Source organism: Podarcis muralis, chromosome 5, assembly GCF_964188315.1.
Source record: "Podarcis muralis chromosome 5, rPodMur119.hap1.1, whole genome shotgun sequence".
Lineage (NCBI taxonomy): Eukaryota > Metazoa > Chordata > Lepidosauria > Squamata > Lacertidae > Podarcis > Podarcis muralis.
Genome location: NC_135659.1, coordinates 3,659,664 through 3,673,429, shown reverse-complemented (window position 1 = coordinate 3,673,429; position 13,766 = coordinate 3,659,664). Strand labels below are relative to the sequence as shown.

The following is a 13,766-nucleotide window of genomic DNA, read 5'->3' as shown; positions in this document are numbered from 1 at the left end:
TGCTATAAAGCTCTGCTGGGCATTCAGTGATGATATGCTCTTTGCCACCGCCACTGCCACATGGTAGGTGGAGCTATGTATCTGTACCTGTGTTAGGTCAGATTTGCACTGGGATCTACAGGAATCCACATATCCTACGTTTTTTGCTAGTTTTGGAATTGTTATAATTCATTTTTCCCAGGAGTGAAGTACTGGATTGCAATTCATTATTCCAATAAACAATGTAAGAAAGTATGTTTCAATTTTTATTATCCTGGAAATGCAGCAATTTCTGGTGCCTTATAAATTTTTAATTATTGTCTATTTTTCTTCTTCTATTATTTCCTTATTTAGGTATTCTTGATGCTCCAGTGTCTTAAGTTGTATTTTTGATTTTCCTAGATAAATGTATAGACTTTGGAGTGAGTTAATTTGTTTCAGTTATATCAACAAGCAATCACAGCAGTTTTTAACATGTGGCAGTTGATTTTGTGAGCACCCCACATAAATATTCAATCCCCCCCCCAAATAATCAGAAATATGTTAACCAGGATACATAAGCATAGAAGTTTGATTAGACTTCCTCTTGCTGGAACACATGGGCAGAAAAATGCAGCTTCTAAAATGCTTCTGTGGTTCATGAAAGTGGGAGAGTTTCACTTACCTTCTGTGCTTTTATGGGTCCTGCCCGGGGCTGCTTCTGCCTTTGCTCCTTGGGTTCAAGAAGCTTCTCTGAGGTCTTCTCTGAAAGTGGGCCAACTTCACTGTCACTCCCACTAGATGCTGGAGCACCAAACTGAATAGTTTCTATTCCCAAATCAATTCCACTTTCTTGCCCAACTGTTGTTCCCTAGTAAGGACCCCAGAAAGTTTAGTTTAACACAGGCACACTTTTGTTCCATACTGCAACATCCAATTAAGTAATTCACCATAGCTCTAATGTTATCAGCAAATTTATATTATAACCATTAAAGATTATATTTCATATCAATCAGGTTTTATTTAAGCTATCAGATATTGGTTTGAAGATGTAACACCTGTAAGCTAACTAACGAGTAATGGCTGTTTTACCTGTGAAAACTAGTTACCCATTTGACAAAATGGATAATGTATTTTGCCTTTTCACTTCTAGCCACTGACATATTAGAACACAGCTAACAATAGATGAGAACATGTCTGTTCATTACCTCTGGAGATGGAGCTGATCCAAATGATGTCAAAGGCTTGTTCCAGGCACTGACTGAAGGAGGCTGGGGAGGACTAATGGGTCCCACTAAAAGTCCAGAGAACAAGGTGGAATTAGATCAAAATTTGATAGTATAAGTGCTAATTGCAAACTAACTATGATCCCCCCCCTTACATAAAATTAGTGCAAGGCAGCATGCTGCTTGCTAAGAATTCAAAATATTTTAACAAGTTGCATGAAATGGTAAGAGAACATTCAGGACAAAGTATCCCAGTTATCTGCTCACAAAGAGCACATTAATAAAGTGTATGCTAGGAGTTCAGCAATTCTATTGCTTCTAGATTGATTTCTATATTTTCTACATCCTCCTCTCAAGTAGCAGAGGCCAATGAAAATAAATCAGGTGGATGGCATTTGTGGGAAGATCAAATAAGTTTTTCATTTTTGGTTAAAGCTGAAATGCCTAAAAATACCTACTGGCATCAGCCTAGGTAAAAAAAAAAAGCTCAAAGAACTGTAGAGTTGCAAAGGACTCTGAGGGTAATCCAACCCCCTGCAATGCAAATGAACAAAGATATGTCAAAGCAGTAAATAATTCTCAACTATTCCCTTTTAAAAAGTGTCCACATAAAAGGCAAATGGCAGGCAGTAAATGTTTTCGCAAACATTGGGTAGTCCTACCCATACATAAGAACGGTGAGGTCAGAGAAAGGAGGGCTGAGAATGGGTATATGTGGACAAGCCTTGGAGCTCTCCATCATTATAAATCACTTCACAGGACAGCTTATCTACGTGGAGGATCCAAAGCATCAACCCAAGAGTAACTGAGGCGCCCAGGAAAGGTTGTCTGTTACCCAAGATTTCAAGCACACATTTTTTTCTTGCATGTCTTACCAGGAGGGGGAAAATGTCTTACTTACATTTTTTTGAGATGTCATTGAGGACTGTTGTAGGTGGCACTTTATTATCCCATAATTCGGTTCCTACAGCATTATGAGATGGTGTGTTCTGAAGAGTTTTGCTTGTTGCTGTATACTCGGTGCTGCTGTTTGCTGCACAGGTTGCCTGTGGTTGCAGCTGAACTGAAGTCTGTGGACTTGGAATCTGAGAGACACACTGCAGTGGGAGTTGCGGTTGAGCCTGAACCTGAACCTGTTGAGTGGCAGCTGCGGCTGCTGCTGTCGCCTGCTGTTGCTTTTTGGCAAACCTGGGTGGTAGTTTGGAATTTGGACACCTTCCTTTTTCATTTGAACTCTTTTTGGTCCAGACCTAAAAATATGTAAGAGTGTTAAGAGAGCCTGCAGTTTACCTGCCCAGAACAACTGAAATGGAAACTCTGCTCCAAAGAACTGTGAGATATTTTGTTTTCCCATATACATCAGTTGGGCTTTTTTAAGCTACAATAGGGATAATGAAGGTTTTATGAAAGGTTTATTAAATCACAAGACATATGGAGAAAGTAAGTAGGAACACTGATTTACACTCAATATAAAATGGCCATCCACTAAAATTGACAAGAAGCACATTCAAGGTGAAGTACTTTTTGCAAACAATATACAGTTTAACCTATGGAACTTATTGCCACTGATATGGTATCTACTAGGGACGCGGGTGGCGCTGTGGGTAAAACCTCAGAGCCTAGGACTTGCCAATCGCATGGTCAGCGGTTCGAATCCCCGCGGCAGTATCTACTAGCATTAAAGGTAAAGGTACCCCTGCCCGTACGGGCCAGTCTTGACAGACTCTAGGGTTGTGCGCCCATCTCACTTAAGAGGCTGGGGGCCAGCGCTGTCCGCAGACACTTCCGGGTCACGTGGCCAGCGTGACAAAGCTACATCTGGCAAGCCAGCGCAGCACACGGAAACGCCATTTACCTTCCTGCCAGTAAGCGGTCCCTACTTGCACCCGGGGGTGCTTTCGAACTGCTAGGTTGGCAGGCGCTGGGACCGAGCAACGGGAGCGCACCCCGCCGCGGGGATTCGAACCGCCGACCTTTCGATCGGCAAGCCCTAGGCGCTGAGGCTTTTACCCACAGCGCCACCCGCGTCCCCATCTACTAGCATGGGCACTCTAAATTAAAGATTGGATGAACTCATGGATGACATTACATCAATTAGCTACTACTAGTTGCAAAACTGATTCCCTATTTTCAGTGCCAATATAACAATGGGCTCAATTCTCATAATATCCTGATTGTGAACTCCTGAGGCACTCTGGTGGTCAGTCAGGGTTCGTCCACACTTCTACTCGTCCCTTGCTTAGAAAGCACAGGTCTGAGTGGTTTTCCCCTTGTCCTGTTCCTTTCCTTTATATATATATTATTTCTGATTTTCAGACATTTCAATAATTTTACAGCCATTTTAACATATCAAAACTTGACTTCCTTCTTCCTCTTTCTGCAGTTCTTTAAATTTATTTTTTATATTTTCTGCATATCTAAATTAACTTAATTTGTTCATTTATTCATCTACCTTAAATATATACTCTTATAAAACTGCAGGTTATTACAATAATTCTGCCAATGTTCTTATCTGTTTACAGTTTGTTTGTAAATATTCAACAAACTATTTCCATTTTCATGTTTTTCTGGTAAGTTTTTGTATCCGTTCTTCTTTTGCTGGGACTTCTTTCCATTTTTGGGCAAGTAACATTCTTGCCACTGTAGTCGCATACATGAATAAATTTCAATATAGTTTGGGTAGTTCTGTCCCTATAATTCCCAAAAAGAAAGCTTCTGTTTTTTTTTACAAACATTATTTAAAACAGGGGTCGGCAAGGCTTACCAGCGCAGTGCGATGCCGGAAATTCCTTCTGTGCATGCCCAGATGCCAAAAATCACGCCTGTGCAGAAGCGATTTCCAGCGCTGTGGACATGCGCAGACGTGATTTCCAGTGTCTGGGCATGCGCAGAAGTGAATTCCGGAGCCACAGAAGAGAGTCCCCATGCTGTGCTGTGCCAGTTTAGCGCAATGCGTGGGGACTCGCTGAGCGGGCGGCGCGGCTCAGTTCAGTTTGGGGGCAGCTCATGGGCCAGTTAAACAGCCTCCGTGGGCCGCTTCCGGCCCATGGGCCTTAGGTTGCCGACCCCCGATTTAAAACATCTTTTCCAATTCATTATATATCATTTCCTAGTAAGCTTTAACCTTACTACAAAACCACCACATATGATAACAATAACCTTTTTTCGCTTTACATTTTCAGCACTTATTTGATTGAGATTTATACATTTTTGCCAGTTTACTCGGTATTAGGTACCATCAATATGATTTTCAATTTTCTCTTAGACATAAGGTAAAGGTACCCCTGCCCGTACGGGCCAGTCTTGACAGACTCTAGGGTTGTGCGCTCATCTCACTCTATAGGCCGGGAGCCAGCGCTGTCCGCAGACACTTCCGGGTCACGTGGCCAGCGTGACAAGCTGCATCTGGCGAGCCAGCGCAGCACACGGAACGCCGTTTACCTTCCCGCTGGTAAGCAGTCCCTATTTATCTACTTGCACCCGGGGGTGCTTTCGAACTGCTAGGTTGACAGGCGCTGGGACCGAACGACGGGAGCGCGCCCCGCCGCGGGGATTCAAACCGCCGACCATGCGATCGGCAAGTCCTAGGCACTGAGGTTTTACCCACAGCGCCACCCGCGTCCCTCTCTTAGACATAACATGCTGTAAATTTTATATCCATATTCCACAATTGTTCCCTTGCTCCATATCTATATTGTGACCAATATCTATTGCCCAATTTATCATTAAGGATTTTACTTGCTCATCCTTTGTCTCCCATTCCAATAATATCTTATACATTTTAGACAGCACTTTTACATTACATTCCATCAGGTCACTCTCCACTTGTAATATTTGTTCCCCAAACCCTCGTATCCTATCTTTCTTAAAAACATCATTCAAATGATGATATTGTATCCATGCTGTTAATTTTCCTGATAATTTCTTAAATTCTTTTAATTGATACTCTCCTCCCTCATTTTAATAAATTTCTGTAAGTTGTCCACCCTTCTATCATATTTTTTCTTTACCGCTATAGCTTCCACCACTTCCACCAAAGTGGTGCTTTAACCTCTAATAGATTTTTGCATTTATCCCATACTCTACATATTTTTCCTAATTATATGATTTGTAAATCCTTTACGTACTTTCACTTTTCATATCATAAATAAGCGTGCCAACCAAAAATACTATCATGACCTTCTAAGTCTAGAATACATGAATTCTCTAATGTCATCCATTCCTTCAACCAACAAAGGTAAGATGCTTCACAGTATACTCTCATATCTGGCAGGGAACAACCTCCTCTCTCTTTTGCATCTATCAATATTTTATATTTTATGTTTAGTTTTTCCCCTTGCCAAATATATTTAGAAATATCTTTTTGCCCTGTTCCTTTCCCAGGGAAAACCCAGTTTTTAGTGCTAAATCGGAGAAAGCCCAAATTGTCGTTTGCTCCAATTTAGTGCCAAAGGACTGTTTGAGGTTTTCTGCATGGGAAAGCAGCAGGATAAGAGGAAGTGTGGAGAAGCCCTCAGTCCAGAGAACACTCAGCTGCTCAAGCAAAGGATTTGATCTTAGAGCTGTATTGAGAAATCTGCCATGAACTGCAAGCAGCACGTGTTGCTCAGAGCTGGAACGCCAGACCTTCAATGACTATCAGGAAGCACTGTTAGAGCTAACTGGAATTTAAGCGACTTCCCAAGTAAGACCAATGAATACGGGTAAGCAAGAATAAAGACTGAAATGTGTTGCCATGAAGGGTTAGGTTTACAAATTCCACCACAGGTTTTGACATTTTGGAAGAAAGTTTATTTATTTATTCTGTTTCAGTCTCCACCAAAGGGCCAGCAAGCCAGCAAGCAAGCAAGCAAGCAAGCAAGCAAATAAATAAATAAGGGTTCCTGTCAAATAAATAAGAAATTCACTACACTTTTAAAAAAATAAACACCGTAACTGCATCATACAAAACTGAGCAACTCAGCATCCTTCTGTGAGAACTGGAGCTTGTGGGTAGCCTGACAGGCTGACACGATGGAATAAGACTATTTCAGAAAGTAACCAGCTGAAGTGAACAATGCTTTTAGAGAAATCTTGCTACTGAGTTATTCATGCAAGTGTGAGCTCACAATGGAGGGCAGGAATGCACTGCATATGCACATATCAAATAACGTGTACAAAAAAGATGCCTGGGACAGAGAGAGATGATACATATGATACTAAACCTGCACTGTTTGCTCTTCCTTCTTCCTGCGTTCCTCGTCTTGCAGGCGTTTTTGTTGCTTTTTTGATACCACTTCAGTAAAACCATCATTGTTCAAATTGGACTGGGAATCTTCAACTACTGTCACTTCAGGGTGGTCATCAATAATCACAACACCTGTAATGAAGGTCCGAAATTTAGTTATAATTAACCCCTATTCAAATAAATGAAGCCATCATCTGTGGGGTTGGTTCAAATGGCAGAAAAAACCAAAACAACATAACCCCCACGTAAATGTGTGTGTGCCTGTAATACATTTAAGATTCTGAAGAGGAGCTTCCAGTACATACTTGCATAGTTGTTAAGGTCAAATTGAGAAATTGCATCCACTTTCTCTTTCGGTTTCTTTGGACCAGCTTTGGGCTCTTCTCGCTTCTTGATGTTGGGATCTTTGGAACCTTTCAGCGCAGCAGCACTGTTCCCACTTTCCTCTGGATGTAAACTGCTCCCAACTGTTTCAGCACTAATCACAACTGCAGCTTGCTCTTCAAATGGTCTGTATCATAAACACAAAATGAGATAGCATTGTACAGCAAAAGGTGGAGGAGAAGGGAGAGACAGAGCTACACAGAACTTTAATAAGACTTTAGTTGAAGCTAACACGCTCCATTCTGTGCATCACAATGAATTCAGAAAAGATACTGAGAAATGACAAAGGAAATAGAAAGATGGCAAAGAGCCTATAACCAAGTTGTAGAAGAAAAACTAATGGGAGTTGCATTTGGTCTAGTTCAAAACTTAAGTGGGTGAAATTGTTCAACAATAATTTAGAGGTAGAACTTAACTACAGGAGTGCTATTGATATTTCCCTGAAAATACCAAAAGTGGGGATTTTACCGGAGGAGGGGGGGCACAAACCTGGTGGTAGAATACATGACTTGCATGCCCTGACATGTCCTAGTAGATACAGCTGTGAAAGAGTCCTGCCTAAAAGCCTTGGAGCAGCTGTCTGTCTGTTTAGGTTAGATGGACCAACTGTCTGACTCTACGTAAGACAGGTATCTTTGTCCCTGCAGACTTATACATTTGTTTTGAGTATAGCCTATTTTAATGGCAAGAAAGGGATCTCTAGATGTTTTGATTCAGATACAGAATAGGAAAATGTATCTGATGAAACACTTCTCCCAACAACTTCTAAAGGCAAATTTGTAGATGCTAGAAACACCTACTGGAGGAGTTGCTGTTTCAGAGTTGTAGGCAATGCTAGTGCTACTCTGAATAATTTGACTATGAATAGTTTAGAACTATTAATTTAAGTGGGTCTAATATGAGTATAGGGACGCGGGTGGCGCTGTGGGTAAAAGCCTCAGCGCCTAGGGCTTGCCGATCGAAAGGTCGGCGGTTCGAATCCCCGCGGCGGGGTGCGCTCCCGTTGCTCGGTCCCAGCGCCTGCCAACCTAGCAGTTCGAAAGCACATGGAAGGCGTTTCCGTGTGTGGCTCTGGCTCGCCAGAGCAGCGATGTCACGCTGGCCACGTGACCCGGAAGTGTCTGCGGACAGCGCTGGCCCCCGGCCTCTTGAGTGAGATGGGCGCACAACCCTAGAGTCTGTCAAGACTGGCCCGTACGGACAGGGGTACCTTTACCTTTTTTTAATCCGAGTATAATTTAATTGGATATGACCCTCAAATTTGTTTTTCCTCTGCCTACACTGAGCTACAAGGACTGATCAAGGTGCTCAGGCTCAGAAGCCTATTTGGTTAGCTAAAGAGATTCTGTTTTAGTAAGGTGTTTGGGAAAACTCCTGGAACTGGTGCAGAAAATTATACTTCCTCACCAGACTTTAACACAAAAGAGTGACTCAATTCCACAACTTGTATATGAGGAAATAAACTTTAAAAAGGTAGAAAGCAGTTGGGGTTACAGGTGCCGGAGACAAGAATAATTTGGGGCACGCATCATTGCTGGATGGTGGTTTGTTCTTCACAGCTGTCTGTCTCTATCCATAATTATCACCTCAATTTTCCATTTATTTTGCAATCATTAGATACCACTTATCAAAGCTACAGATCATCAGCTTCTTATAGCAAAATTCAAGCTTAAACTGAAGAAAGTAGGAAAAACCACGGGGCCGGTAAGATACAATCTAAGTCAAATCCCTTATGAATATACAGTGGAAGTGAGGAACAGGTTTAAGGATTTAGATTTGGTGGACAGAGTGCCTGAAGAACTATGGATGGAGGCTCGTAACATTGTACAGGAGGCAGCAACTAAAACCATCCCAATGAAAAGGAAATGCAAGAAAGCAAAGTGGCTGTCCAACGAGGCCTTACAAATAGTGGGGGAGAGAAGGTAAGCAAAATGCGAGGGAGATAATGAAAGATACAGGAAATTGAATGCAGATTTCCAAAAAATAGCAAGGAGAGACAAGAAGGCCTTCTTAAACGAGCAATGCAAAGAAATAGAGGAAAACAATAGAATGGGAAAAACCAGAGATCTGTTCAAGAAAATTGGAGATATGAAAGGAACATTTCGTACAAAGATTTCCATAATAAAAGACAAAAGTGGAAAGGACCTAACAGAAGCAGAAGACATCAAGAAGAGATGGCAAGAATACACAGAGGAATTATACCAGAAAGAAATGGATGTCTCGTACACCCCAGGTAGTGTGGTTGCTGACCTTGAGCCAGACATTCTGGAGAGTGGGCCTTAGAAAGCATTGCTAATAACAAGGCCAGTGGAAGTGATGATATTCCAGCTGAACTATTTAAAATTTTAAAAGATGATGCTGTTAAGGTGCTACACTCAATATGCCAGCAAATTTGGAAAACTCAGCAGTGGCCAGAGGATTGGAGAAGATCAGTCTACATCCCAATCCCAAAGAAGGGAAGTGCCAAAGAATGCTTCAAATACCGCACAATTGCACTCATTTCACACGCTAGCAAGGTTATGCTTAAAATTCTACAAGGCAGGCTTAAGCAGTATGTGGACCGAGAACTCCCAGAAGTGCAAGCTGGATTTAGAAGAGGCAGAGGAACCAGAGACCAAATTGCAAACATGCGCTGGATTACGGAGAAAGCTAGAGAGTTCCAGAAAGACATCTACTTCTGCTTCATTGACTATGCAAAAGCCTTTGACTGTGTCAACCACAGCAAACTATGGCAAGTTCTTAAAGAAATGGGAGTGCCTGATCACCTCATCTGTCTCCTGAGAAATCTCTACGTGGGACAAGAAGCTACAGTTAGAACTGGATATGGAACAACTGATTGGTTCAAAATTGGGACAGGAGTATGGCAAGGCTGTATATTGTCCCCCTGCTTATTTAACTTATATGCAGAAGTCATCATGCGAAAGGCTGGGCTGGAAGAATACCAAGCCAGAATTAAGATTGCCAGAAGAAATAACAACAACCTCAGATATGCAGATGACACAACCTTGATGGCAGAAAGTGAGGAGGAATTAAAGAACCTTTCAATGAGGGTGAAAGAGGAGAGCGCAAAATATGATCTGAAGCTCAACATCAAAAAACCAAAGATCATGGCCACTGGTCCCATCACCTCCTGGCAAATAGAAGGGGAAGAAATGGAGGCAGTGAAGGATTTTACTTTCTTGGGCTCCATGATCACTGCAGATGGTGACAGCAGTCACGAAATTAAAAGACGCCTGCTCCTTGGGAGAAAGGCAATGGCAAACCTAGACAGCATCTTAAAAAGCAGAGACATCACCTTACCAACAAAGGTCCATATAGTTAAAGCCATGGTTTTCCCAGTAGTGATGTATGGAAGTGAGAGCTGGACCATCAAGAAGGCTGATGGCCGAAGAATTGATGCTTTTGAACTATGGTGCTGGAGGAGACTCTTGAGAGTCCCATGGACTGCAAGAAGATCAAACGTATCCATTCTTAAGGAAATCAGCCCTAAGTGATCACTGGAAGGACAGATCCTGAAGCTGAGGCTCCAATACTTTGGCCACCTCATGAGAAGAGAAGACTCCCTGGAAAAGACCCTGATGCTGGGAAAGATGGAGGGCACAAGAAGAAGGGGACGACAGAGGACAAGATGGTTGGACAGTGTTCTCGAAGCTACAAACATTAGTCTGACCGGGCTGCGGGAGGCAGTGGAGGACAGGAGTGCCTGGCGTGGTCTGGTCCATGGGGTCACAAAGAGTCAGACACGACTAAACGACAACAACAATCAAAGCTACTTAACTCAAACCACTACCCATTGAATGGTCATAGCTCTTTAAACCAATTTGGTGAAGTGAATCTATTTTTAAGTTTCTAGTGAACTCAGTAACTGAATGAAATTTCTGTATCAATCTTCCAGTGGCAAACATACTTACCCCCTTTTCCCAGTTCTTGTTGGAGGGCCACTTCTCCTTTCATTTCTTGGCCCTGAGAAGTTCCGTCCAGATTTGGGTGGTCCACAATTTCCACGACGATTTTGCCGATCAATCCCAGGCCGCTGACTGGAAAAACTTCTCTTGGCTATTTCCCTTTTTGGGGCTAGTGTGCTTTCCCCAGGCTTAACAGCTACCTGTGCTGTAACATCTGCTATTTTTTTTTCATCCCTCTCACGCCTCTCATTGAAATCACTACTTTCTGAAGCAGTTTCCCACTCTTCATTTGCTTGGTCTGAGGAGTTCTGATTGGACAAGTCTGGTGTCTTACTTCCTGACACCTCCAAAGTAGTGCTTGGCTGTTCATTAACTGCGCTACTCATTGCAGCACTTGATGATGAGCTGGTTGTGGCTTCACTTATTTTTGATGCTGCCTCTCTCTCTTTTAGACGCCTAAAGCGTGGTGGCTTATCTTGCCTGGGAGGTCGTGCAGGTCTTTGCCTACGAGGCCTTTCCCGAGTAGGATCAAATTTTCTCTCAAACTTTGCAGGTGGCCTTTTATCCAGTGATATAGAACCATAATGGTCATGCCTTTGTGGGGGCTCCCCATCTTCAAGTTTGGGGGGTTCCATCTGCCTCGGGTTCCACTGATTCTCTCTGTATCCTGGTTTCCTAAGAGTAGACGGCCGAGGTGGACGGCCAACTGGATCTCTACCCCCACGTCTGAACATGCCCCCCCTGCCACGTCTAGAAGGTTCTCCTTTAGGAAGAAATCCTGGTTTGGGTTTATTCTCATCTTCCCTCCCGTACGTTTTGTCTAAAACCCTATTGTCCCCTCGGATATTATGTTCAGGTTTATAAGACAATACGGCTTTTGCAGGCTTTTTGACATCTGTCTTTTCTTCTCTCTTTGGGTGTCTGCCTTTGCTTAAGCTGTCCTTGTCTGAAAGAAGGGTGTCACTTGCACTTTCATGCACTTCACTGTCAGAGTCAGTTTCCGAGCCTCTCTGTCTTCGCCGTTTTGGAACTACTTCAAAATCGGAGCTCTCACTACGGGTTTCACTCTCTTCTCTCTGCCTAAGAGGACCAGAAGGCACATGCTCCACTCGAGGCTTAGTGTCTCTGTAATGTGGATAGTCTCTATTGTGGCCTCTCCCACCTCGACCCCTGCCTCCATAAGAACCTCTGTAGCTTCGTCCTCTAGAATAATATTCTCCACGTCCTCTGCCTCTGTATCCTTGGTCTGGAAACCAGTCCCTATCCCTAGCTTCTTTCCAGTATGTTCTGGGAGGCAAACCAGGTTCTCTTTTCACAGGTCTAGTTTCCATACGAGGTCTCTCTACAGTTCGTTCTTTGTTGATTACTTTCTCTGGCTGCTTTTCTTCCTTTGTTGTGCTGACAGGCTGCTGAACTGGTAGCTGCTGGATAGTAAGGGATGGAAGCTCAACAGTAATTTGTGGACTAGGCAGCTGTGGAGCTATGGGTGGAGATGTCTGTACTGCAGGTGGCTGCTGAGACACTGGTGGTACAATTGCAGGCTGCTGGACAATGAGAGGCTGCTGCACAGCAGGTGTAACTGTGGGCTGCACAGGAGCATCTGCGCAGTCTGAAGCTTGTGGTGTGCTTTGCAATGCCTTTTTACCACCAGTGGTGGTCTTCTCTGGTTCTAGCCTGGGAGGTGGAACCTGAGACTGTTCCTTTTTCTCAATCTTGCTAGCTCTCTCATTTGTCAGTTTTTCTCCCTCTCTTTCCTTCTTTTGTTCACGCTCTTCTCTTTGTTCACGCTCTTCTTTCATATCTCGAAGGATAGGCTTTTTAATAGGACCAGACCTTCTCACTGGCCTATCACTACCTTCCTCTCTTCTCCCATAACCTGGTCTTGGACCCCACCTAGTTTCAGATTTAGGCTTAAAGGGTTTTTCAGGCTTTGGTCCTTCAGACAGCCTATTAGTTACAAACACATCTTTTTTCAGTTTACTATCTATTCTTTCAAGAATTGGTTCTTTTGGCTCAATGTGTCTGCTGCTGACTTTGGAAACATTTGATTGTGTATCATTTGCTTGGTCTTCAGATTTCAGAGAATGGCTTGACCCATGAGAAATGCTCTTCAGGGAAGTATTGCTCTCTTCTACAAGCATTTCTTCTTCCTTGGAGATTTGGGAGACATTTTCTGCATTTACATCAAAACTCAACGCAGGAGGAGGTGTGTCAGTTTGGTGAAGCTGAGCATCTTCTAAAGACCTGGCTGAGGTCTTCTGTACACTCATTTCACTGGGTTCTTTGAAGAAGTCCACCTTTGTCTGAGAGTCCAAATGAATCTGTTCTGCTGCGTAAACCTCTTGAACAGCTATGTGTTCTTGATCCAGAAGTGCCTCAGGCCTAAAAGAAGGAAGCCACAATTTAAGTTGAAGTCCTATCAAAGTCTCTATATATTAAACATGATAAAAAGAATGCAGGACAACTGCTGTAGGATTAGCCCATACAATGTTCACAAGAGACAGAAAATCATTTCTGAAGAGCATTTTAGCTAATGAACTTGTGGTGGGGGACGAGGATAAAACAGGGGTGGCTAGCCTTTGGCCTCCAGATGTTGCTGGATTACAACCCGCATCACCCCTGCCCTGACAACTGGCCATGCCAATAGTGTCCGTGCCCACCCCCCACCCCCAAATTGCACTAACAAACCCCCGAAGCAGCCAATTAGGAAGAATCATTCTGCCGGTCACTTCAGATTCAAAAAAATATATGAGGTACACGGAACGTTCTAGCTGTATTACTGAAGGTCTACCATGCAAAAAACTCAGCTCGCTGTATACCTTCATATTTGAAAGTGTACAAAGCCAGAGCAGTTACCAAGATCATGGTCAGAGTCCAACCTTGCATACTGTGGATTAATGAATCCCTAGAGAGAGAACACAAACTACCCATTTGAGAAATATCTTTTGTGCCCCCAAATGTGTCCCTAATATAGTCTTACAACTTGAAGCAAGGCATTTGTTATTTGCAAACAACAGCGTTGCCCCTTGCAATTGGTTATTGGATTTTATGCTCAACACGCTTGGA

General features: G+C 43.1%; 1 protein-coding gene across 20 annotated transcripts in view; it reads right to left on the bottom strand.

Moving 5' to 3' along the window:
- The window catches only part of PRRC2C (proline rich coiled-coil 2C), a 77,844-nt gene that overhangs the window by 33,478 nt on the left and 30,600 nt on the right, over nucleotides 1-13,766 (bottom strand). For all 20 annotated transcript variants that reach the window (XM_028732260.2, XM_028732274.2, XM_028732267.2 and 17 more), the window contains exons 16-21: nucleotides 10,707-13,082; nucleotides 6,717-6,922; nucleotides 6,389-6,543; nucleotides 2,086-2,434; nucleotides 1,167-1,252; nucleotides 644-829 (exon numbers count right to left, since the gene is read on the bottom strand). In XM_028732260.2, coding sequence (XP_028588093.2) covers nucleotides 644-829; nucleotides 1,167-1,252; nucleotides 2,086-2,434; nucleotides 6,389-6,543; nucleotides 6,717-6,922; nucleotides 10,707-13,082 — 3,358 coding nt within the window. The remainder of the gene's footprint in view (nucleotides 1-643; nucleotides 830-1,166; nucleotides 1,253-2,085; nucleotides 2,435-6,388; nucleotides 6,544-6,716; nucleotides 6,923-10,706; nucleotides 13,083-13,766) is intronic.